The sequence below is a fragment of the Diorhabda sublineata genome, chromosome 1, assembly GCF_026230105.1.
Source record: "Diorhabda sublineata isolate icDioSubl1.1 chromosome 1, icDioSubl1.1, whole genome shotgun sequence".
Classification (NCBI taxonomy): Eukaryota; Metazoa; Arthropoda; class Insecta; order Coleoptera; family Chrysomelidae; genus Diorhabda; species Diorhabda sublineata.
In genome coordinates this window covers 33,216,363-33,243,700 of record NC_079474.1, presented here as the reverse complement: position 1 = coordinate 33,243,700, position 27,338 = coordinate 33,216,363, and the positions used below count along the sequence as shown (strand labels likewise).

General features: G+C 31.7%; 1 protein-coding gene across 3 annotated transcripts in view; it reads left to right on the top strand.

Annotated features, from left to right (window-relative positions):
• Positions 1 to 27,338, top strand: part of LOC130441776 (cortactin-binding protein 2) — a 128,522-nt gene that overhangs the window by 51,790 nt on the left and 49,394 nt on the right. The window contains exon 1 of one of the 3 annotated variants that reach the window (XM_056775565.1): positions 25,829 to 25,943. The exons of the other annotated variants lie outside the window; for them this stretch is intronic. Coding sequence (XP_056631543.1) covers positions 25,908 to 25,943 — 36 coding nt within the window. The 5' untranslated portion in view covers positions 25,829 to 25,907. Of the gene's footprint in view, positions 1 to 25,828; positions 25,944 to 27,338 lie in introns of those variants that run through there. 3 annotated transcript variants of the gene reach the window in all.

The following is a 27,338-nucleotide window of genomic DNA, read 5'->3' as shown; positions in this document are numbered from 1 at the left end:
AAACATCCCACGGAATTATCTGATTCGATAGGTTGCAAATTACTAAAGTATAACAAACTAAACATGAAATTAGTCAGATACGAGGACGGTTCAAATATGATCGAAACAAACGCTGTAGATGGCGCTCCTGTATGTTTCAAAGATCGCGGTTTGATTATGTGTTAGTTGGGTCCCTTAATAAGATAGTTTTCTTCGCGAAAGCACGTTTCACACCCATGAATTAACGTCAAATTTCGGCCGCCGTTGCAATAATTAAAAAATTTGTCATTGCGTTTGTCTCGATCATATTTGAACTGCCCTCGTACATTATCAGTATATAAAGATAATTTAAAACATTGGTTGGGGTTTGATTTAATTACTTTTAAGAGGGTGGTTTAAATATAAACCGGAATTTTGATATACTCAAAAAATTTTGATATTAAATTACAGGGATGAATTTTTTTTCCAAATAGTTACTCTCCGTCACTTTCGTATATTTGATATTTGAGGATTTGTGTTTTTATTCTATTTTCATCCATTTTTCCACTCTTTCCTAACCAAATTGTTCTAGGTCTTCCTTGCCTTCGTATTTTTGTATATTTTTGCTTTTGGTATTTTTCTTTTTGTGAAGTTCTTCTTTCAACTAATTTATTTATTACCAATTAACGAACGTGCAAAAAAACAAATAAATTTTCACGAAATTTCACACACCAATAGTTTAAAAAGAAATCCTACACCTTGTTAAGAATTCTTTGGGTTTTTCTTCATTCTTTTTTACATAAACCATCGGATAACGTAGCTAATTAGACATTCAAATTACAAGTACAATCTCAAATAACTTAGGTACACACCTGGAAGATAAAATTTGGAATACCAAACCAGTTGCGTGTTCACGATCATTATCAGAAGGAACAACACTTCAGAATAAATATTTTGATCAAATTAAACACCAGATTGGAAATCTAAGCTACCTTCATGTTTTGCAATTATAAACTACCGAAAGTAGCGATCCGAAAGCTTTGGTTTTACTTAAGAATATCTGTAAACCTATTACTAGCGTCCATCGAGACGAAAATGTTTCGACGAGACTTCTTAATACATTGAACTAGATCTTCCCCCGTTATAGTTTCAGCAAATCTTTTTACCTAAACTCCTGTAGATGGAATGGATGAGTTCTGATACAAACTGGACTGTAAATTGAATAGCTAGTGGATAAATCCTTCATAAACCCTTTTGTGGATACAGCTTCAGTAAAATATACAAGTTCTCTATTGTAGTTAAACTTTTTCGTATATGTGGTGTATCTAAGATTTGATTATTTTTTGAGAATGGTTTCGGTTTATCCCTGGTGACTCTTCTGAACATTCTGAGATGTTTGTACCACGGTTTCGAAGAATATAAGGAGTGATAGATTTAGAATTATTTCTACTGCATCTGTTGGGCATGTTCTCATGATTAAGAATGATTAAAAGAGTGAAATGTGGTAAGTTTCAAGCCAAAATACTCGAGGTATGACTTGAAAAAATATTTCAACTCTCTACTAAATGATACGCCTATGGATTACGAATGCTTCATCATTTTATTACTCTCGCATGCATAAAAATAGACCATACATTCTAGTATATTTTCTACATATAATGATTATTAAAAACTTTTTTTTCGATCATTCTATCAGCTCGTCGTAATTCTGAAAGGTATCCTCGTAAAAAAAGAATTTATAAGGGTCTGCAACGGTCAAATATTTTACAAAAAAATTAATAACTCAAAAAATATGCATTTTTCCAAATTTTACGTAGATTTCAAAAATGTATTGATATACAGGGTGTTCTATTTAAAATCACAAAGTTACAGTCGACTTCCGGTAGAACCTGAAGTCGGCCATTTTTGAAAATATTTTAATTAAAAAGATTTTGAAGTAAGCCACTGGATGAAATTCGAATAAATACAATAAGATAAAACAACACTAATTCGAGATTTATTACTTATAGCTTTCGGTTATTGTTATAAAAAAAGAAGAAATTCCATTTAAATAATCAATAATTTTATATCTTTAATGGTTGTGTTCGTTATTAAGCTGATAAACTTTACCTGAATTAGAAAAGGTGAAAAGTTGCTGATGGAATTCATCTGTGAATAAATTAAAATCAAAAAAGGATTATTCAAATTTCGATGTTGCTTTTAATTTCCAATTTATTAATAGCGCCGTTATTCAAATTTCATTCAATATAATTTTGTTATAAAGTAGAAAAACGTCGTTTAAAAAATTGTACAAATAATGAAATACGTGAAAATCTTCTTTCTGTTTTATAATTTTGTTGTTTGACTCATTCTCTTACTCTCTATAAAGTTTTTATTTCATTTTTAAGAGAAGCGATTTATTACTGTTAGTATATCCCACCACTTTAATTGCGTTCGTTCGCCTAGCGGGATTAAGGCCTCAACCTCCGGTTTCGTTGATCGTGGGTTCAAATCCCGTATAAAAAATTGTTATTTAGACATTTTTTTTAGAAATTATTACTGAAAATTTTGTCTTTATGACAAGTTTTTAAAAAATCAAAAAACACGCTCTCTTATCATAAGAACTGAAATTTCGTTTTTTTTTTTAATTTCCAATTTATTAATTGCATCGTTATTCAAATTGAATATAATTTTTTTTAAAGTAGAAAAACGTTTAAAAAATCGTACAAATAATGAAATACGTGAAAATCTTCTTTCTGTTTTATAATTTTGTTATTTAACCCATTCTCTTACTCTATATAAAATTTTTATCTCATTTTTAAGAGAAGCGATTTATTACTGTTAGTATATCCCACCACTTTAATTGCGTTCGTTCGCCTAGCGGGATTAAGGCCTCAACCTCCGGTTTCGTTGATCGTGGGTTCAAATCCCGTATAAAAAATTGTTATTTAGACATTTTTTTTAGAAATTATTACTGAAAATTTTGTCTTTATGACAAGTTTTTAAAAAATCAAAAAACACGCTCTCTTATCATAAGAACTGAAATTTCGTTTTTTTTTTAATTTCCAATTTATTAATTGCATCGTTATTCAAATTGAATATAATTTTTTTTAAAGTAGAAAAACGTTTAAAAAATCGTACAAATAATGAAATACGTGAAAATCTTCTTTCTGTTTTATAATTTTGTTATTTAACCCATTCTCTTACTCTATATAAAATTTTTATCTCATTTTTAAGAGAAGTAGTTTATTATTGTTAGTATATCCCACCACTTTAATTGCGTTCGTTCGCCTAGCGGGATTAAGGCCTCAACCTCCGGTTTCGTTGATCGGGGGTTCAAATCCTGTATAATAAATTGTTATTTAGGCATTTTTTTAAGAAATTATTACTGAAAATTTTGTCTTTATGACAAATTTTTAAAAAATCAAAAAACACGCTCTCTTATCATAAGAACTGAAATTTCGTTTTTTTTTTTTAATTTCCAATTTATTAATTGCATCGTTATTCAAATTGAATATAATTTTTTTTAAAGTAGAAAAACGTTTAAAAAATCGTACAAATAATGAAATACGTGAAAATCTTCTTTCTGTTTTATAATTTTGTTATTTAACCCATTCTCTTACTCTATATAAAATTTTTATCTCATTTTTAAGAGAAGTAGTTTATTATTGTTAGTATATCCCACCACTTTAATTGCGTTCGTTCGCCTAGCGGGATTAAGGCCTCAACCTCCGGTTTCGTTGATCGTGGGTTCAAATCCCGTATAAAAAATTGTTATTTAGACATTTTTTTTAGAAATTATTACTGAAAATTTTGTCTTTATGACAAGTTTTTAAAAAATCAAAAAACACGCTCTCTTATCATAAGAACTGAAATTTCGTTTTTTTTTTTAATTTCCAATTTATTAATTGCATCGTTATTCAAATTGAATATAATTTTTTTTAAAGTAGAAAAACGTTTAAAAAATCGTACAAATAATGAAATACGTGAAAATCTTCTTTCTGTTTTATAATTTTGTTATTTAACCCATTCTCTTACTCTATATAAAATTTTTATCTCATTTTTAAGAGAAGCGATTTATTACTGTTAGTATATCCCACCACTTTAATTGCGTTCGTTCGCCTAGCGGGATTAAGGCCTCAACCTCCGGTTTCGTTGATCGTGGGTTCAAATCCCGTATAAAAAATTGTTATTTAGACATTTTTTTTAGAAATTATTACTGAAAATTTTGTCTTTATGACAAGTTTTTAAAAAATCAAAAAACACGCTCTCTTATCATAAGAACTGAAATTTCGTTTTTTTTTTTAATTTCCAATTTATTAATTGCATCGTTATTCAAATTGAATATAATTTTTTTTAAAGTAGAAAAACGTTTAAAAAATCGTACAAATAATGAAATACGTGAAAATCTTCTTTCTGTTTTATAATTTTGTTATTTAACCCATTCTCTTACTCTATATAAAATTTTTATCTCATTTTTAAGAGAAGTAGTTTATTATTGTTAGTATATCCCACCACTTTAATTGCGTTCGTTCGCCTAGCGGGATTAAGGCCTCAACCTCCGGTTTCGTTGATCGGGGGTTCAAATCCTGTATAATAAATTGTTATTTAGGCATTTTTTTAAGAAATTATTACTGAAAATTTTGTCTTTATGACAAATTTTTAAAAAATCAAAAAACACGCTCTCTTATCATAAGAACTGAAATTTCGTTTTTTTTTTTAATTTCCAATTTATTAATTCCATCGTTATTCAAATTGAATATAATCTTTTTTAAAGTAGAAAAACGTTTAAAAAATCGTACAAATAATGAAATACGTGAAAATCTTCTTTCTGTTTTATAATTTTGTTATTTGACCCATTCTCTTACTCTATATAAAATTTTTATCTCATTTTTGAGAGAAGTGGTTTATTATTGTTAGTATATCCCACCACTTTAATTGCGTTCGTTCGCCTAGCGGGATTAAGGCCTCAACCTCCGGTTTCGTTGATCGTGGGTTCAAATCCCGTATAAAAAATTGTTATTTAGACATTTTTTTTAGAAATTATTACTGAAAATTTTGTCTTTATGACAAATTTTTAAAAAATCAAAAAACACGCTCTCTTATCATAAGAACTGAAATTTCGTTTTTTTTTTTAATTTCCAATTTATTAATTGCATCGTTATTCAAATTGAATATAATTTTTTTTAAAGTAGAAAAACGTTTAAAAAATCGTACAAATAATGAAATACGTGAAAATCTTCTTTCTGTTTTATAATTTTGTTATTTAACCCATTCTCTTACTCTATATAAAATTTTTATCTCATTTTTAAGAGAAGTGGTTTATTATTGGTAGTATATCCCACCACTTTAATTACGTTCGTCGCCTAGCGGTATAAGGCCTCAACCTCCGGTTTCGTTGATCGTGGGTTCAAATCCCTTATACAAAAATGGTTATTTAGAGTTTTTTTTAGAAATTATCACTGAAAATTTTGTCTTTACAACGAAACAAATTTTACAACTGTCTGACGCTTTTTCACAATATTAGTATTTTTCATTCATTATTGTTTTAAGATTATTTTAAAACTTACTTTTTACTTCGATGTGGTTTTAAAGTGTGTTTTTTAGTGTCTTTTAAAACTATATTTATTGTTACCTACTCGTCTACAACATGGGCCGTGAAGCCCGTCGTGTTCTGTTATAATAAAAGTCTAATTGACGAAAAAAGAATTCGTTCGAGGTTTGTGTTTATATATATATTTTTATCATAGCGACAATTTGTTTTTTTTTTCGAACTAATTTCTAGTAAGGTCTATTTATTTATGTGCTTTGTTTATTTTCGAGAATTAAATAAGTAAGAGAGAGTGTGTTTTCTGATTGCAGAAATTGCTGGCAATGTGAATCAAAATCTGCTTCCGGAAGAGTCGAGAAAAATATACATACAAGGCAAATAGCGATTTTTTGGATTGATGTAACGCTAAAAAAATCAAAAATCACACTGAAAATGTTCTTATTGCATATTTTTCTCGAAAAAGTCAGGCCAATGTCAAAGAAAACTACCATAAATTTAAATTATAATTCATTTTTCAACAAAAGAATTTTTTAATGTGGTTATAGATAAAATATTGTAGGATACTCGTGCGTAAAATACTTTTTTTTGTGTCTTTAGAAGAAAATTTCTAAGCTTACCAATCTATGTGTGGGCCCAGTTTATAAAGAATATTATTTCTGACTCCGTTCATAAACTAGGTAGTCGTAAAGCAATTTTTATTTCTTTTCAAAAATTCTTTGTACCTATGATTTATTCATTTTAACAAAACGCGCCATGTAAAGTTTCACAAACGATCGTTTTGTTCCCGTAACTTCGGATCCACGGAATGAAAAATTGATTTGACATATTTTTGAAGTTTTATATCAGATTTAAGACCATCTAACTCATAAATAATATGCCAATCATATATATACATATATATAGAGAGAAAGGGGCGACTGGAGATAACTTATGTCTATATTTTTGTTGTAAGTATCTTTAAAGAAATTTTTTTTATTTGCTTTAGCAGATAACAAATCTAAGACCTGAATGTTCCAATAAAACTGATAAAAAAATAAAGAAATTTGATATTTATGAAGTTAAACTTTGAACAATTTTTATACACACCGTGTATAAAATGAAATATTTTTCAACATAGTTTCAAATACGTCTGACCTTGCTAAAAGCAACCGAACAGAAACCATTTTTATATCTTTAAGGGTGTTCTCGTAAAAAAATAAATTATAAGGGTCTGCAAAGGTTTACAAAAAAATTAATAATTCAAAAAGTACACATTTTTCGAAAAAAGTTTTTAGACAAAAGTATACTAAAATTTTACGTAGATTTCAAAAATGTGTTAATATACTGGGTGTTCAATTTAAAATAACAAAGTTACAGTCGACTTCCTGTAGAACCGAAGTCGACCATATACAGATAGTTTTAACTCGTATAGTCCAGTTAATTTAGACATTTGGTTATACATAAAGTCAGAATAAGCTGAAAATCAGTGAAATCGTTCAAAATATAATTATAAATAGAATTTTTGAATTCCCCACCGTTCCCATGCATGGAAAAAATTTTACTAAAGGTCAAAGGTTAAAAAAACGAGTTTTTCGCGATTTTCAGCAAAACGATAAGTTTTATCATAAAAATACCTTAGACAAAAATTGTAAATCATAAAAGTATCTATAAAAAATGTATCGATACTTTTTTTCCTACGAGTCACCGTTTCTGAGATATGGCGATTCGTAAAACTTTAATTTTAAAAATATGTACTCCATTTCACGGTAGAACCGGAAGTCGGCCATCTTTGCAAATATTTTAGTTAAAAATATCCGAAAACGCAAACATAGAAATTTTCATGATTTTACTATAAGTATTTTGCCATAAACAGATAGTTTTAACTCGCCCTGTATAACTAAGAAATCTTTAAATGACGTACCAGGTGGACATACCTCAGGAACGGTTTATATTACGGCTTCAGGGAAAAATTGACACAAAAGTGACACCAAGAGACAAGCGGAAAATATTTTCAAAATTTTAGGTTCATATCTAAAGGGCTTATTTGAAATTATAAAATTGAAAAAGCATTTTTTTTATAATTCAGGCCAAATTGATATAAAAATAAATATACCTGCGTGGGTTATTTGTAGGGTTAATTATGAACTTTCCTTCTATGTTAGGCAAATAACTCATGGACTTCACTACGTAAGTCATTATGATGATATGAAACAGTTTTATACAAAATTCTAGTTCCTATTTTCTTAGCCTCGAACTTTTTCTCATACCTTTCTTTGTTTATGAAATATTTGGGGTGGTTTTCAATTAATATCTTACCCTTCAAAAGTATGCTAAAATCAACTTTAACTTTCGGACGGTATTTCGAATTCTCATTCCATTTCCATTCTAAAAGATTCTTTTAAACTAAATATTCAAAAAAAATTCCACTACGTTGTTTTGAACTGAATAAATCAGCGTATCTTTTGATTACACCTCGTATAGATAGACAGATAGACAAAACAATCTGGAATTAAGTGATAATCTGAGAATTGAAGAAATGTTCGCAATAACTAGAATATAATTTAATCTCAAGGTCAATATGCGAAGAAAAGTCGATTAACATCTAAAAGGGCGTTAAGGGCGAACGTGTAATGTTAAAACGCGTCGTTTATCTATGTAGAGAACACAAAGGGTCGCAATAATGAAGCTGTCCAAAAACTTACAAAATAGACAAGTTCAAATTTTCTGTCTCTATAGTTTGCCAAATCGACCGCTTCCTGAATGAAAGTCTCCAAAACGTAAACTACGAGGATGGTCCCAGAAGTACCTGATCCAACATTTATTTCCTTTTAGCTCCATACATCCCAGAGATTTTCAATAAGTTCGTTCCCATTTTTATAATAAGAATCCTCAAAATATCCATTAACTACCGAAATCACCTGCTGGAAAATATTCGATTACCAAGTCATTTTTTCAACAGAAAATAATCCCAGGAGGCTAAATCTGGCGATTAGTGTGCGTGAGGTGTATTTCAACACTTTCTGCTTAGCCAAATGCGGTGGTTTTTACTTGATTTCTTCGCTCAAACGTTAAAATAAGTTCGCAGTTGATAGTTTTCCCTTTTTCAAGTTATTCAATGAAAATTATCCAAAGAGCATTCCAAAAAACCGTTGCCAATACCTTGCCTACAAATGGAACGGTCTTTGCCTTCTTTGGAGCTGGTTTTCCTTTTCAATCCAATGTTTTCGAAGGAATCATCTTCACGACGCTGTTTTTGTGCCATTGGGAGCAAACGCGGCGCCAATTTTTCGCACAGCTTTCTCATGTCCACGCGATGTACTCCACTTCTTAAAATGCCTACTATGTCTGAATGCCAGTGCTGATTTGCAGCAAACTCCAGGTCGAGATATGAAAACGATTATCAACTTTTTATGTGAAGTCTTAGTTGAAAAATATCTGCTGGGAAAAGTGATGTGGAAGATAATGGGCGCTTCAATGTTGTGTTTTTGCAAGATGGAAAAGTTTTACCTCTACCAATTCACATGCACATTCAAGCACTGTGTATTTTATCGAAAATATGCTGATCTATGGCTTAAAAACATGAACAGATGAAGATTATTTGCTGCTTTTTGAAATCGTTCACATGTTGGATGCCATATCATCAACATAGAAGTATCCATACAAAGGAAAATCAAAATGTATGCGAACGTCTGCTTCAACATCTTTAATTCTAAATAATGAAATACCGAAGGGACTAAATTTCTGCAATAATACGAATTGTACAACAAATGTTTTTATCTATACACACGATTCCTGAATATACTAATTTTGTTGTTGTTTTTCAGAAAAATCAATAACTGTCTTTTCAGGAAAAAATTTCCGTGCGCTATTCATATAATTATACTAAAAACAACTTTTCGAGTTTCATATTATGTAAAATATCTCTAATCCCTATATAAACCATTGTTTTATTTACAGAACAACTAAAAGCAAATATCGATTTCTGAGTCCTTGTAACTCAGAGGTAGTAGCTACTACAAACATACCATGGTTTGTTGGAGAAATCGATACATCATTCATTATAAAACCTACTTTTTCTTACCTTAATTTTCATAAAATATGTTTTTTGTAACAATAAAACAATCTCTCCATACTTTTAACGAATTTCCATTATTATTAAAAAGCATTGCAACGACTTTTTTAGCGCTTGTCGAAAATACAATGTGGCGCGAAAAGTTTTTCCATTAAATATATGTACAGGGCCTTACCTTAAAATTTTTGTAAAATATGTTGTTTGTAACAATAAAACAATCTCTCCATACTTTTAAGGAATTTCCATTATTATTAAAAAGCACTGCAACGACTTTTTTAGCGCATGTCGAAAATACAATGTGGCGCGAATAGTTTTTCCATTAGATATGTATACAGGGCCCTACATTAATTTTTGTAAAATATGTTTTTTGTAACAATAAAACAATCTCTCCATACTTATAACGAATTTCCATTATTATTAAAAAGCACTGCAACGACTTTTTTAGCGTTTGTCGAAAATACAATGTGGCGCGAAAAGTTTTTCCATTAGATATGTATACAGGGCCTTACCTAAATTTTGGTAAAATATGTTGTTTGTAACAATAAAACAATCTCTCCATACTTTTAAGGAATTTCCATTATTATTAAAAAGCACTGCAACGACTTTTTTAGCGCATGTCGAAAATACAATGTGGCGCGAATAGTTTTTCCATTAGATATGTATACAGGGCCCTACATTAATTTTTGTAAAATATGTTTTTTGTAACAATAAAACAATCTCTCCATACTTATAACGAATTTCCATTATTATTAAAAAGCACTGCAACGACTTTTTTAGCGTTTGTCGAAAATACAATGTGGCGCGAAAAGTTTTTCCATTAGATATGTATACAGGGCCTTACCTAAATTTTGGTAAAATATGTTGTTTGTAACAATAAAACAATCTCTCCATACTTTTAACGAATTTCCATTATTATTAAAAAGCACTGCAATGACTTTTTTAGCGCTTGTCGAAAATACAATGTGGCGCGAAAAGTTTTTCCATTAGATATGTATACAGGGCCTTACATTAATTTTTGTAAAATATGTTTTTTGTAACAATAAAACAATCTCTCCATACTTTTAATGAATTTCCATTATTATTAAAAAGCACTGCAACGACTTTTTTAGCGCTTGTCGAAAATACAATGTGGCGCGAATAGTTTTTCCATTAGATATGTGTACAGGGCCTTACCTTAATTTTGGTAAAATATGTTTTTTGTAACAATAAAACAATCTCTCCATACTTTTAACGAATTTCCATTATTATTAAAAAGCACTGCAACGACTTTTTTAGCGCTTGTCGAAAATACAATGTGACGCGAAAAGTTTTTCCATTAGATATGTATACAGGGCCTTACATTAATTTTTGTAAAATATGTTTTTTGTAACAATAAAACAATCTCTCCATACTTTTAAGGAATTTCCATTATTATTAAAAAGCACTGCAACGACTTTTTTAGCGTTTGTCGAAAATACAATGTGGCGCGAAAAGTTTTTCCATTAGATATGTATACAGGGCCTTACATTAATTTTTGTAAAATATGTTTTTTGTAACAATAAAACAATCTCTCCATACTTATAACGAATTTCCATTATTATTAAAAAGCACTGCAACGACTTTTTTAGCGTTTGTCGAAAATACAATGTGGCGCGAAAAGTTTTTCCATTAGATATGTATACAGGGCCTTACCTTAATTTTGGTAAAATATGTTGTTTGTAACAATAAAACAATCTCTCCATACTTTTAATGAATTTCCATTATTATTAAAAAGCACTGCAACGACTTTTTTAGCGTTTGTCGAAAATACAATGTGGCGCGAAAAGTTTTTCCATTAGATATGTATACAGGGCCTTACCTTAATTTTGGTAAAATATGTTGTTTGTAACAATAAAACAATCTCTCCATACTTTTAATGAATTTCCATTATTATTAAAAAGCACTGCAACGACTTTTTTAGCGCTTGTCGAAAATACAATGTGGCGCGAATAGTTTTTCCATTAGATATGTGTACAGGGCCTTACCTTAATTTTGGTAAAATATGTTTTTTGTAACAATAAAACAATCTCTCCATACTTTTAACGAATTTCCATTATTATTAAAAAGCACTGCAATGACTTTTTTAGCGCTTGTCGAAAATACAATGTGGCGCGAATAGTTTTTCCATTAGATATGTGTACAGGGCCTTACCTTAATTTTGGTAAAATATGTTTTTTGTAACAATAAAACAATCTCTCCATACTTTTAACGAATTTCCATTATTATTAAAAAGCACTGCAACGACTTTTTTAGCGCTTGTCGAAAATACAATGTGACGCGAAAAGTTTTTCCATTAGATATGTATACAGGGCCTTACATTAATTTTTGTAAAATATGTTTTTTGTAACAATAAAACAATCTCTCCATACTTTTAAGGAATTTCCATTATTATTAAAAAGCACTGCAACGACTTTTTTAGCGCATGTCGAAAATACAATGTGGCGCGAATAGTTTTTCCATTAGATATGTATACAGGGCCCTACATTAATTTTTGTAAAATATGTTTTTTGTAACAATAAAACAATCTCTCCATACTTATAACGAATTTCCATTATTATTAAAAAGCACTGCAACGACTTTTTTAGCGTTTGTCGAAAATACAATGTGGCGCGAAAAGTTTTTCCATTAGATATGTATACAGGGCCTTACCTAAATTTTGGTAAAATATGTTGTTTGTAACAATAAAACAATCTCTCCATACTTTTAACGAATTTCCATTATTATTAAAAAGCACTGCAATGACTTTTTTAGCGCTTGTCGAAAATACAATGTGGCGCGAAAAGTTTTTCCATTAGATATGTATACAGGGCCTTACATTAATTTTTGTAAAATATGTTTTTTGTAACAATAAAACAATCTCTCCATACTTTTAATGAATTTCCATTATTATTAAAAAGCACTGCAACGACTTTTTTAGCGCTTGTCGAAAATACAATGTGGCGCGAATAGTTTTTCCATTAGATATGTGTACAGGGCCTTACCTTAATTTTGGTAAAATATGTTTTTTGTAACAATAAAACAATCTCTCCATACTTTTAACGAATTTCCATTATTATTAAAAAGCACTGCAACGACTTTTTTAGCGCTTGTCGAAAATACAATGTGGCGCGAAAAGTTTTTCCATTAGATATGTATACAGGGCCTTACATTAATTTTTGTAAAATATGTTTTTTGTAACAATAAAACAATCTCTCCATACTTTTAACGAATTTCCATTATTATTAAAAAGCACTGCAACGACTTTTTTAGCGCTTGTCGAAAATACAATGTGGCGCGAAAAGTTTTTCCATTAGATATGTATACAGGGCCTTACCTTAATTTTGGTAAAATATGTTTTTTGTAACAATAAAACAATCTCTCCATACTTTTAACGAATTTCCATTATTATTAAAAAGCACTGCAACGACTTTTTTAGCGCTTGTCGAAAATACAATGTGGCGCGAAAAGTTTTTCCATTAGATATGTATACAGGGCCTCACATTAATTTTTGTAAAATATGTTTTTTGTAACAATAAAACAATCTCTCCATACTTTTAACGAATTTCCATTATTATTAAAAAGCATTGCAACGACTTTTTTAGCGCTTGTCGAAAATACAATGTGGCGCGAATAGTTTTTCCATTAGATATGTGTACAGGGCCTTACCTTAATTTTGGTAAAATATGTTTTTTGTAACAATAAAACAATCTCTCCATACTTTTAACGAATTTCCATTATTATTAAAAAGCACTGCAATGACTTTTTTAGCGCTTGTCGAAAATACAATGTGGCGCGAATAGTTTTTCCATTAGATATGTATACAGGGCCTTACCTTAATTTTGGTAAAATATGTTGTTTGTAACAATAAAACAATCTCTCCATACTTTTAACGAATTTCCATTATTATTAAAAAGCACTGCAACGACTTTTTTAGCGTTTGTCGAAAATACAGAAAGAATATTAATTAACAGATATTTAACGTAATAAACTCGTGGTCAAAAATAACGCACCACCCCGATTTCTGAAATTTTTTTTTTGTTATAATTAAATTTAAATGAATATTGCTATTGTTTACTTTTTTCAATCATTTTGACGCAATAATAAGAAATGTATAGTGATTTTCAATGACTAAAAAAATAAAAATAAAAACATGGCAATAAAAACAAATTCTCTCAAAAATAAAACTTGCATTCTAATGCCTTTTGCTCAAGCTCATTTAAATTTTGAGGAGATGGATTTCGACGAAGAATGCGGCGTTTTAAAATGACATGGTCAATAGGATTCATATCTGGACTTGTTGGTGGCCAGTCCAGGGTATGAATTCCTAGTTCGTATAGGTAGTTCAGAACATCTGCCGCAACGTGTGGTCCGGCATTATCATGCATTAAACAAAAATCATCACCAATAAATGGCCCAAATGGATTTTCAAGAATCTCAGTTATGTATCTTGGTGCGTTAAGGGCGGGTCTAGGAAGAGACACTAATTCTGTGCGGGCACCAAAACAAATTCCTCCCCAAAACATGATAGACCCTCCTTGGAACGCCTCCTCGCCGTCTTCGAATTTGATTACGTCCATCTGGACCTCTTAGACTCATTAGTAAACAAAACTAGGCACCAATTTTCTAAATTCCAATCTAAATGTTGCCTTGCAAATCTTAGTCTGCTGCCTGGTTAGCAAAGGTGCCTGGAGACTGCTGTGTAGACCAGCATTCTGAAGGTGTCGTCTTATTGATCTATCAGAGATATTTACATTTCGGATATCTCTTAAAAGGCTGTTGAGCTCGACACTTGTCATTGATCGATTTCTTAATTGCAAAAAACGGTCATCTCAAGGAGAACTGAAGGAAGTCCTTGTCCAGACCTCCTAGAACGTGAAACGGTCTCTCGAAATCTTTGAATCAACGATAACTTTGTCTCTGTTCAACTAACTCGGTTATTCTTTCAGCCAAAAGATTAACATTTTAGGTTTTGATATTGATATGTGATGACGATGATAGTGATGAAACATTCAACTCAAAATTGATATACGGCGTGAAACGGTCAAAAGGAATAAATAAATAAATGAGTGGGTGTTAGTAAAATCGTTGATTCAAAAAAAAACTACAGAAAATGTATCATGTGATAGTGGGCAATACCAATATGTCTATTTCAAATGCAAACCTCTGTATATTATTTATTCTTTGGATTCTTCAACAAAATCTAGTCATGTACAATATCCTGAACTGTTTCGGAAAAACCTAGTAAGGAATTATGATTATTTCTTATAATGTACACAAAAAAAACATTGATGTCAATGTAGGTGAAGTTCAAAATGCTCGCCGCGGACATCTTGGCAACATACTAATTTTGTATAAAAATGTTTTCTAACTTAGTTGTGACTGATCTAGTTACAGTCAATCTAAACTAAGAGGTTCATTTTTGTATGCAATACAATTTGATGTATTCCCACAAAAATAAGACTAATGGGGTCAAATCAGGAGATCGTGCCGGCCATTCCATCGATTCGCGCCTTCTTATCTCGCGATTTGGAAAAATTTGGTTAGGTTAGGCACCAACAAACACCAGTTACCTTTAATAAATAGGAACCATCAATACGACAACAATTCCTGCCCAAATTTTTTCAAGATATTGCCAATGAGAATTTTCATTCACATCTGTACTCATCAGAAAACAAAACATCTTCTAATTGGATCACATTTTTATCTAATCTATCGAAATCGTTTTATATTAACGGAAGATTTTGAAGTTGTGATATTGGGATCTTAAGGTTGATTCTAAGCTTTTAAGATTTGTAATGCAAATAATGATATAAACACTTGTAAATTAACAGCACTAGTTAAGGGAAAATCTGAAGAAAACGCTTTCTTTTGTAAACATTTCAGAACCGCCTTGAAAAAATCGGTAAATAGTCATCTTCAGTTGATGCCCGTACGTTATTACCAAGTTTCCACATTATTTTGTTTCTTTTTGTACATCAATTGAAATATTTCCGAAAGTTTTCAAAGATACAATTGTACGAGAAATTGGACCGTTCCAGAAACTTTTCTAACCTCTTACATAACAAATTCCCTTCCGAGAAACTTTTCTCTAATCTCGCAATCGTTTAAATTTGTATTAGAAAAATTTACAGTGATTGACAATCCCCTGGAGGGCTATCAATCATTTTCTCTACCTGATTTTTTTCTAAAAACGTATTAAATCGGAATAATCGTCATTTTTTCGTTATCTATTATAGTCCGGGAGTTTTTTCGATACAGTTCGAAATTTATAAAATTAATACCTTATTGAAAATCACTTATTGCATTAAAAAATATATTAATACAACGTTCAATACTCAATACGAATTTCTAAATTGTCGGTCCTGGAATTTCTAGCTAATACCAGTGGAATGTTTGTCAACACTATACAATTGATATTTATGGTGAATTTGAGTCGAGATGCTCTGCTCAATCCTCTGCGTCGTATAAGAGCACTGGAAAGACACAAACAACATCTTGCCACCATAATATGCAGATCAAGGTAACTGCAAAAGAAGGTACATGTCGAATAATGTCAATTTCTTCTTCTTCTTTTATCCATAATAGATTTAACCTCTATTCCTTCTTCGATATCTTCCTTATCATCTTTCGTTTTCCGATTGGACATTCAATCCTTGCTGTTATTACCAGTCTATCATCTGTAATTCGACTTATTTCGCTACTATTTTGGTCTATTAGTGCTTTTCCCGAGATCCGCTTCGGAATTTTCGTTTTTGTAGTCTCCAAAAGTTGCTTCGTTTTTGATTTTGCTGGTCATTATAACCCGGATTGTCGCTTTGTAAATTCGTGCCTTCGTTTCTTGTGCTAGTTGTTTCTTCCACCATACTAGGTTCTGAAGACATGCCCTCCAGTTACTTGTCTCCATAACTGGGTATGTCAATTCCAAGGTGGTTGCATTTCATTCTCTCTTATATTATGTGACCTTCTAGTTATAATAGTTCCTTCCCGTCGATGAAGCATAGGAATGTCGGTTTTTTATATTCTATGCATTCCTCAACTAATTGTCGTAGAATAAATACTGTATCTACGTAGGATCTTCCTGATTTTAATCCTTCCCTTCATATGCTAGTGTTTTAATTGAGTTAATTTTGTTGGTGATAATTTTTGTAACGAGTTTCAATGCTGTAGCAGATTCATCTTTCTGTAGTTAGCAGGATCTTGTCTTATCTCCTTTTTTAAACATGAGTATAAAGGCTGAAACCCACTAGCAATACATCACGCCACTCCACGCCACGTGTGGAATATGTGTGCATATGTTTTTCCGTACCATTTGGGATGGCGTGTGGTGGGCTGAGTGTGTAAACAGAGAATTGAATTACATGGTAAAATAGATGTTCGACACTTGGCGTGGCGTGGCGTGTTGCTAGCGCTTTTGGTTTTTGTTGTATATATGCATTTGCTGTTTCTGTACGAGATGAAATTATATTGAATTTTGTCGAATGTGTCATAAAATACGTTATAGTTCGTAATTCTGTATTCCGCATTTAAAATATTTAATATTCTGTCAATTCTATTTCGGTAAAGTTTTAATTGGCAAACTTTGCTAGTTACGATGACGGTTGCGAACCGACATCGGTCGTCTACTTTAATTGACGACTAAAAAACAGACCGTTTTAATTGTTCCTCTTCTGGGCCTTTTGTTTTCTTGGTAAAAAGTTTACAGATTTATTTAGATAAAGCAAAAGAAGTAATACTTTCAATCCCTTTGAAAAATTCGAAATAAAGTGCTATTAAATCTACAACGACCTTTATATTTTGCTTAGGCGATGAAATTAGTAAAGTTTTTCAACAAAAAAAGATTAATACATGGCTATCAACCATAAATATTGATAAAGGCGTTGAAAGAATCGATAAACTGATAAAAAATTACTCTTAATAAGTCAAACTACATTTTTTCCTCACAATTCGACTCCACACGTGTGTTGTTTCCCTTCTAAAATGTCACTTCCCAGTTTCTGGGGTCTGTTGTGAATGTAAATGTCGTTTATCTGCATTTTTAATGCCCTTTTGACATCATGATAAGTCGATACACCCTGTATATGCCTTTTGATATCTCAATACGGCCTTCATACCACGTATATAACTTTCTATTCTTCTATAGCTCGTTTTCTTTCCAATGCAGAAGCTACTTCTCGTCGAAACGTCATATTTGGGCACACCCATTCACGCGGTTGTGATAAAGATTTGCGTCACAGTGCGTTTCCAACCGACTCAATCGATTAACCAACTTCTTTCTTCATAATTCCTTCAAATTTCACCAGGATTTCCATTCGCTCTTCCTCCAAAACCTTCCCAAACCATCACCGAGCCTTCGCCGTGTTTTACAGTCGGGATTACACATTCCAAAAACCGCAAGCTCTAACTCATTACTCAATAAAACTCTCTCCCACTCTTCATGTTTCAAATTTTTATTTTGATTATATTTTGACGTCTTTAAAGGCGAATTTCCTTTGGGGCTAACCCCTCCACCGGTCTTTTCATAGGTTGTCACATTTTTATAATCCTCCTCTCCTGATAGGACGTCACCTATTTCCAAAGAAAATAGTTATTTTCATTTTGTACTTATACTATACTAGATTTTTTTCCCATTTGAAAACTTTCAAGTCTGAATTTACGAGAACGAAAACAATTCGTATGAGAATTTCACAAAAAGATATTTTTACATTATTATTATTATTATTAGTTTATGTTAAATTGAATATTTTTCGTTTTTTATAACTAAAACTGTTTCTGGACACGATAGAGAAAACGAGAAATTTGTTTTTTCTCGATTAAAAACATTGTAGTTGGATGAGTTGTTTAACGAAAGCTTTCGGAACATTTAATTACAGCTTCCTCCTGCTTCTGAACAGTTTAATTCAATTCTAGATATCCCAATGTTAATCGGGTAAAAGCGGAGAGAATTTTATTTAATTATAAATTAGAATAAATGTAAATCAATTCGGCAAGCTCTTAATACTGGAATAAATAGGAAAACTTTAAATAGAACTTGAAGCAATCGAATAGAAGTTACAACCGACAACAGCGTGGTTATTAACAGATGTACGTTATTAAACGTTAATTAAAAATTATTTAGTTTTCTCAAACTCACGATCCGAACGCATCGTTTGTGTTAATTGCGAAACATTTGAAGAAATTTACACATAATCTCGTGCAGACGCATTGGTCTTTGTTTCCGTCCCAAATGCTTCGACCTGAGTTTGCCGACCCTCGTCACACGTTTCTGGATGTGAATTTTTTTCCCAGCTCCGCCGATGATAATGTAGTGATATCAAACAATCAAACATCTGATTTAGACATATTTAGGTTCATTAATTTACATTGAACTCATAATATAGTGTGTCCCAGTTAAAACTATCTGTATATGGCAAAATACTTATAGTAAAATCGTGAAAATTTCTACGTTTGGGTTCTCGGATACGATCTTTTTAACTAACGACGGTAACTTTTATTTTAAATGGAACATCCTGTATATTAATACATTTTTGAAATCTACATAAAAATTTAATATACTTTTGTCTAAAAACTTTTTTCGAAAAATACATACTTTTTGAGTTATTAATTTTTTTGTAAACCGTTGCATACCCCTATAAACTATTTTTTACGAGGATACCCTTAAAGATATGAAAATGGTTTCTGTTCGGTTGCTTTTAGCAAGGTTAGACGTATTTGAATATATGTTGAAAATTTTTTCGTTTTATACAGGGTGTGTATAAAAAGTGTCCAAAGTTTAACTTGATAAATATCAAATTTCTTCATTTTTTCAAATAGAACCACCCGTTTTTTCTATTCTAATCTTCGTTATCAAATTGAGAACTAGCAATTTTAACGATTTTCGAAAGTATCAACAATTGACGTATGACAGAAAATAATTTATAAGGATTTGCAACGGTCAAATTTCTTACAAAAATATTAATAACCCAAAAAGTATGCAATTTTCGAAAAAAGTTTTTAGACAGAAGTATACTAAAATTTTACGTAGATTTCAAAAATGTATTAATATACAGGGTGTTCCATTTAAAATAACAAAGTTACAGTCGACTTCCGGTAGAACCGAAACTCGACCATCTTTGAAAATATTTTAGTTATAAAGATCGTATCCAAAAACCCAAACATAGAAATTTTCATGATTTTACTAAAAGTATTTTGCCATATACAGATAGTTTCAACCCGACGTGGAACAGCCCGTATAGTCCGGTCAATTTAGACATTTGGTTATACATAACGTCAAAATAAGCTGAAAATCAGTGGAATCGTTCAAAATATAATTATAAAAAAATTTTTAAATTCCCCACCGTTCCCATGCATGGAAAAATTTTTAATAAAGGTCAAAGGTCAAAAAAATGAGTTTTTCGCGATTTTCAGCAAAACTGTAAGTTTTATCATAAAAATACCTTATACAAAAATTGTTAATCATAAAATTATCTATATAAAACGTACCGATACTTTTTTTCCTACGAGCCATCGTTTATGAGATATTGCGATTAGAAAAACCCTAATTCTAAAAATATTTATCCTCCAATGCTCCATTCCTCCACATTTAGCGCTACATCCCTTTTTGAAGCTGCAAAAAATTGTGCTATAATTATATTTTGAACAATTTCACTGATTTCCAGCTTGTAACTTTCTGTATATTAATTTTTGGTCTAATTTGACTGGACTAACAATAAAGATAATATTTTATAGTGAAAGTCTGCGAGATAAATATCAAAACATAAAAATTAGAAATTTTCATGCACATTCTCCTCACTAATATACGAGGTGTATACTATAGATTTCAGAAATTAAAATAATTTGATTTTATATACCTAACTAGAACTGATAGTCCAGTAGAATTATACTTCAAATCGGAAATAATTGCTATAAAAAGTTTTATTGTTTCAACAGGTTTATTTCTACCCCAATATAAATATCTTAAGTTTTCCACATCGCCGGAGTTGTGGCGGGGGGATGTATCCCCAAAAGAGGTGTTTTTGCGGTTTTACAGTATTATCTCTTAAAGAACTTTAAATTCTGCATTTAATGAGATTAGTTCCACATTTTTCTACACTACTGTACATCAAAGTTGGACCAGTTTTCCACATTTTTGAAAAAAATTCGTTTTAACTTCAAGTTATCGGTAATAATTATATAAGTCAATACATTTATCAATGAAGAAAGAAGTTATTATCAAAGTTAAAGAGGAATAAATTCTACGTGGAATGAAACCAAAAGTGAACATTTTCGACCAACTGTCTACATACAGTGTCACTTCAAATTTAGATAATTTCTTATCATAGTTATCATCAATGATGACATTTTTTTGGGCACGACGGGCCTATTTGAAGGCTTACGTGCTGAACAGCCACCCAGAATATAACTGTGAATCGTATTGGGCAGCCATTAAAACAATAAAACCTGTCTTGTAGCTATTAAACTATCAAGGAAAATATATCTCTGGGAGATATCGAAATCGCATAATTTGAGTTTCAGACGGCCTTTGGAAATCGTTTTCCCGCTTATTTGCATACCATTAGTTGACTCTTAAAGCTTTCGGCAACGAGATAAAAACTTCCTTTGCAGATGGTTCACGTACATTTATGTATTTTTCCTGTTAAAATTGATATATAATCCAAAAAGATATAAAACTTTTTTTGTTATTTATTTAGAAAAATTTACAGAGCCAAGACTTACAAGTGAAATATCTTCGAATATCAAGATGAAAAGCGATTATTTGGAAACCGAGTGAATTATAGTAAGCTAAAGATTAATTCACAATACACCGTTTGTCTCGATCTCTGATTATAATACCAAAATTCAAGAAACAACCTTTTTTACTTCTTCAGAGAATGGTCTGGTTTCTAACTTCGCTGCTTATATACCTACATCTCGTCGAAACTTATATCGAGCCATAACACGGACATCGGAGGTTTCGAATCTTTGTTCTTAGTCCAGGAGCTAACAAAAAAAAACTTACATACAATTGAAGCTAATATAACTGATGTACTAAATGAAATTTTTAAATTGATGTTAACAGGAGCTGATACAAAAAATGAAGGTTTCTTTGAAATATCAACAAGGCCTTTAATATGAAATTGAAATAATTATCTCATAATATTTTTAACTTTGAAACATTCTGCACCTGAAAGAATTTATAATGGATTTGTTTGAATCGTGGAAATAACTTAAAAATTTATGACTGCTCAGAGTGATGTATAAAATTGATGCAAAACATAAGAAAAAACTGAGAGAATTAATAAAAAACTTGTTTTTAAATCTATAAAAAAAAATTATATAGTTAAAAGTATTCAGTCAAAGAAATGTACTTTGTGGAAACTTCTCATTTTATGAATTGTAAGGAAAATAACTGTTTTGTCAGTGTCAGTCTCACAATTTTATCACTATGGCTTCTTTAACCAAAAAAAAAATGGTTAGATAATCTAATGATGGTAGATTACAGCGAGGTCATGAAGAAACGCGTGCTTTATTCAAAGAAACATATATCAAAAGTCTTCCAAAAGCTTGTAGCCCAGTAAGTAGTTTGGTGCAAAATGTAATGAAACGGATTGATGCTACAAAATCTGGAAAAGCAGAAGCGAGGATGCAAAAATCGTTTGTAATAAACTTTTTAAAGAAAAATCGAACTCCCAGAAGATGATCCCGATAGAAAGTCTGTGGAATATCTACGTACATATTGTGATTGAAACCCAAATTTTCTTAATAATGTAGTATTTTTAGACTCGAAGATTAAAAACAAAACATCTCGCCCTAGAAAATAAAACTATAGAACAGGTAATGTCATAGAACAAAATAAATGAAGTTAAAGGACAAGCAAACAAAGCCAGTCGAATATCAGGCGCACTCCGAGACATTATCTGGAATAATAACAGTTTGAATAAAAGGGCAAAAGTTAAAATATACCAGACCCATATTGACATATATCATTCGAACAACAGAAATGAAAATACTCAGAAACATTCACACTAAGAGACAGAAAGAGAAACACAGCCAAGACACGAATGTGAGATGGAAGACGTAGTCAGATGGGGACTTAAACGTAGAAGAACTTGGAACAAACACGTGGACAGGATGATCAGAAAAAGACGGTAAACCAGGGACACGACGACCTTTAAGAAGACCTTTAAAAAGATGGACATCAACATCTCAAGGATAAAAAGTTGGAAACTACAGGCCTAGGCCTACAATACTTTGAAGAAGAAGAATAGGAATCGTCAAGGGAAGATTTTGCGGGAATTTAACTACTGAGAGTTGAATAACTTTGAAAAAACTATTTATTAACATAAAATATAAATAAATTAAGTGGTTTCAATAATCTGACTTGTGCTATAGTTGGATGTCGAGACTATATAAAACACTATATGCGTGTTTATATTACCTTAAATACTAATCCTATTGTATACAAAAGTGAAGTAATCCCAGTAAAATAAGAGTATGTCGGTTAAAAGATCTTAAATTGTTTCCATCAGAAGTGGAGAGACAATTTGATTGATATTTGGTACATCTTCGTAAACTTTGATCCAAGTATTTGGTTCCAATGAGATGGTGTTTCACCATATTATAGTCTTAATGTTCGGTGAACAGTCTGAATGAAACTTCTACTTGATTCCGTTTTAAAAATTTTTGTACTTTTGTATTTTCTGGTATTACTTTGCGTTTCGTGGCCATTTTGAAGATAAAAATATAACATTGACGGTTTCTTGAACACGAAGAAAATATTTTGAATGAAAGACATTCCAGATTATTTCATTAAAATTGAGATATCTGTCTTATGTAAACAGCAATACAAAGTACTTGATATCCAATATCCCATCTAAATATAAACTGTTGTTCAATGGAATGACTCAGGTGCGCTCCAAGGGACATCAAGAGTAGTTGTAAGCCCCAGTTACTGAAATTTAATTTCCGACAACAACCTGGATTGACTCCCATTTGCTAATCGAAGGACATACTCAATGCTAAGAGCTCCTCCCACCATCCACTTTTACTGTTGAATTATATGCAATATATCGAACTACACACATCCAATGAAACTAATGACCTTACACTCACAAATTCCCTTAGCTCAATCCAAACCCTTCAAAAAATTTACACCACGAATTCCTTAGCAATCAAGATCCAGTAGCAACTGGAATAAAAGGAAAAGAAGAGGCAAATGTGGCCGCCAAGGAAGCTGTAAATAGTGATAGTGCCCAATGAATGGAAGAAAAACCGCAGAGATGAAGTTCTTCTTGACCTTTTGACCCATAGCTACTTATTTGATGCTAAACCTGAAACAAAATGTAGCAACTGCAATTGCAAATTGACTATGGAACACTCAGGCAGATCGTCATCAAATCTACCACGAACAATATTTGAAATTTTAGGACCTAAATACAAAATTACCTCAGGCAGATCTCCATCATGAAGTTAATTTAACAAATAACCAGTATACGGTTGATGCTAATTTTGTAATAAATTTTTTTTCTGTTGTGTTGATCATCATTTTCTCAGGATAATTCTGATTCAATTGCACCTTTCTGCATTGTTTTATACCTCATTATACTTTACAATTATGCGGCAGTATCTGATTTTGTAGCTTTTAAATATTTTACTTGGTTGTTGAGCGGATTTTTTTCACTACATACCGCTGTTATACGAATACGACTTTTTCAAACTCGAAAATGATTTACAACGTCATTATACTTTTCCCCTTTACACATTTTCCATGATTTTTGCCCTAAAAAATATTCTCGTTGAAGTGACTCTCGACATGTTTATTTCGAAACATGTTAAATGAGTTGGGATGCATATTTAAGCTGAAATTTTTAATTTAAACACGGCACTTAACACTCGATTCCTTTTAATAAAAAAAGGATTCAGGAAGCTTCATTTGGGTCATGTAATTTATAACCAGAAGGTAAATATAGGGGATATTTAAAGGGATATCCAAATTGCAAAGTTGCGAGGACCAATACTAAAACTCCATTTCGAATAATAATTTATTTTTAATGCTTTTAGAATGGTTTTCGTTCAGTTGTAAATTGGAATGATTTCTTTAAGCTCCAAGCGGGCATGCACTGTAGGCGACTGCAAAGCTCTCGCACTACACACTCCGTCATTGTTGGCATTCAGACGTCAGTCGGCGTTGTGCTACAGCCACGGAAACATGTCCGCCATTATTGATGCTTTATGAAGTGTTTCTTTTTTGACAGGCTGTTGGCAATAGTGCTGCAAAAATTTATCGGGGAATGAGTCATGTCTATGAGAAAAACTTGGTGAGTTATGGTGTTGTGCGTGAAGGTAAATATAGGGATATTTAAAGGGATATCCAAGTTGCAAAGTTGCGAGAACCAATACTATTTCGAATAATAATTTATTTTTAATGCTGCTTTTAGAATGGTTTTCATTCAGTTGTTAATTGGAATGATTTCTTTAAACTCTAAAGTAATAAATGTAAATGCGATGTAGTTAATCGATGAACTCAATCCCATGATTGTCCCCAAAACAGTTGCAATCCCTTTTTCGGCCATTGAAACCATATTTCCGTGCAGATTTTCCTTTGCAATTCACTTCCACAATTTTTATAATGGACAATGGAAAACGCTCTGGATAGTTAACAATAAAAAAATGCGATTACTACACACTCAGGCGTCAGTCGGCGTTGTGCTACAGCCGCTTAAACATATCCGCCAGTATTGAATGTGAGAATTGCTAATAGTGATTCGTTTTCTACAGGTTGAAGGCCGTAGTGCTGCAAAAATCTATCGTGCGTGAATAGTGTCGAAAATTTAAAGATTGCCGTAATGATGTAACCTGAAACGTAGGTATATCATCCAGCGCAATCGTCCGGACATATTGAGTGAAGATGTCATGATAATACCAGACCCTGTATTGTTCAAGCAAGGCAGGAATTATTGTGATTGGGAAATCTGGAATTACTCCATCCTATAACCACGATTTAGCACCTAGTGACCATTTCTAACAATGAAAAGGCACTTATCCAGCACACGGTTCTCAGTAGATATATCTTTTATCACCTTCAGTATTTTATAGTAGATTTGTTGGTAACAGAATCGTACTTTTGGAAATTAAAGAATGTAATTTCACTTTTCGTGTCTATATAAATGAAGGTCTGGCACAAAAACACTTTATATTTCGTCATTCCGCGTACATTTACGACAAAAAAATTGGCAAAGTCGTTGTAGAATCTTCCAGCGAGATATAATTAGACGAATGTAGCACGACGGCAAGCGACTTTATAGTATGGGTAGCTTTCCAAGTGTAAATTTAACGAGATTCTTAACAAACACTTGTTCTATACACTAACCACTATCGTTGTTTACTTTGTTTTTGATGAAAGTTCCATTGTGTCACATTACATTGCATAAGGTATGTTGACAAAGTATTTTAATAATCCCGAGCTCAAACTAATAATTCAGGAATCATTATTTTGTTCCAGGACGTATTATATACGTCAGGTTTAGGTACTAAGTTTCGTTCTAAGACAATCATTGGTTGTTGTAGTAGCATCTGTTCTCATAACAAAAATATTTCTTCGTCTGTTTCCACGAATTTCACTAATGACTGTTTTTTATCGAATCTAACCTCAAACTTTTCGAACAGCTCGTACAATCCAAATAATATTATCTATATATGCGGAGAATATTTGGGAAGTCTCGAGCTCTCAATTCTTCAGTGCCTAAAAGTATATTTGGCTCTTGTTCCAATCCCTCAATCAGCTCACAATGCAAAACATTAAAGTCAGGATTCAAAAGCGTATTTTTCAATTTTTTTTCAAACTATTTTCTCACTTTTTAGTTTCTTAATTGGTACCTCCCTCGTATAATGGTGTCGCTGCTTATATACTTACATCTCGTCGAAACTTGTATCGAGCCGTAACGGTGTAGTTTGAAGGTTGTCAAAGTGCTTTATTTCGGATATCGGAGGTTTGAATTGGGATGCAAACGATACATCTTTCATAACCATCGATGTCAGCTATACACTCAAACATATATCTCTCTTAGACACTAGCGTAGATTTTTCTATACAATGTCTCGTTCGTTTTGCAATGAAAGGCTTCATAAATCACCTACGACCTTTATGCCTAACTTCATGGCTACATCCAAAAACTATAGTACACCTGAAATTTTAGAACAAGACCTTGAAGTATCAAGCTTATCACAAAATGATGATTTGGTCAAATGAGACAAAATGCTCTTCCCAAAAATGGGTCTTCTTCTTGTGGTATCTATCCGTGACAGATGTTGGCGATCTTTATTCTGTATGCAGCAATCCGAAAGTGTTGAGAGGTTCTAAGATTTTTAACCCTTCTCTCCCGACCTTATTTCCAAATATTTTGCCTTTCAGGATGTCTTGCAGCAATTCATTTCGCATCCTATGAAACCACATTTCAAATGTTTCTAATTTTTCGCTAATATCTTTGATCAAAGTAACGGATTTAACATAACAGAGATCAGAAAAAACGTAGTAGCATCTCTGCATCCTTTTATTTGGTTCCGATTCCAATCCTCGTTTGCCAATAATTTGGCAGATCAAAATGTAAAAGATTAAGCCAGGATTTTTGATAACCTCCAAACAACTTACGATAACCAATTTAGAAAATTTATGACTTGAACTAAAGGCTTGGTCAGCTTTCGTCCTTTTGCTAAAATTGAAAAATATTAACATCAAACTTCCTCCATGGTCACCCGGACAGGTTTCCGGAGATATGAGGAGGGAGAACACAGCTGAGAGAGTGCTACCAGAGTTTTTGAGATAATGCTG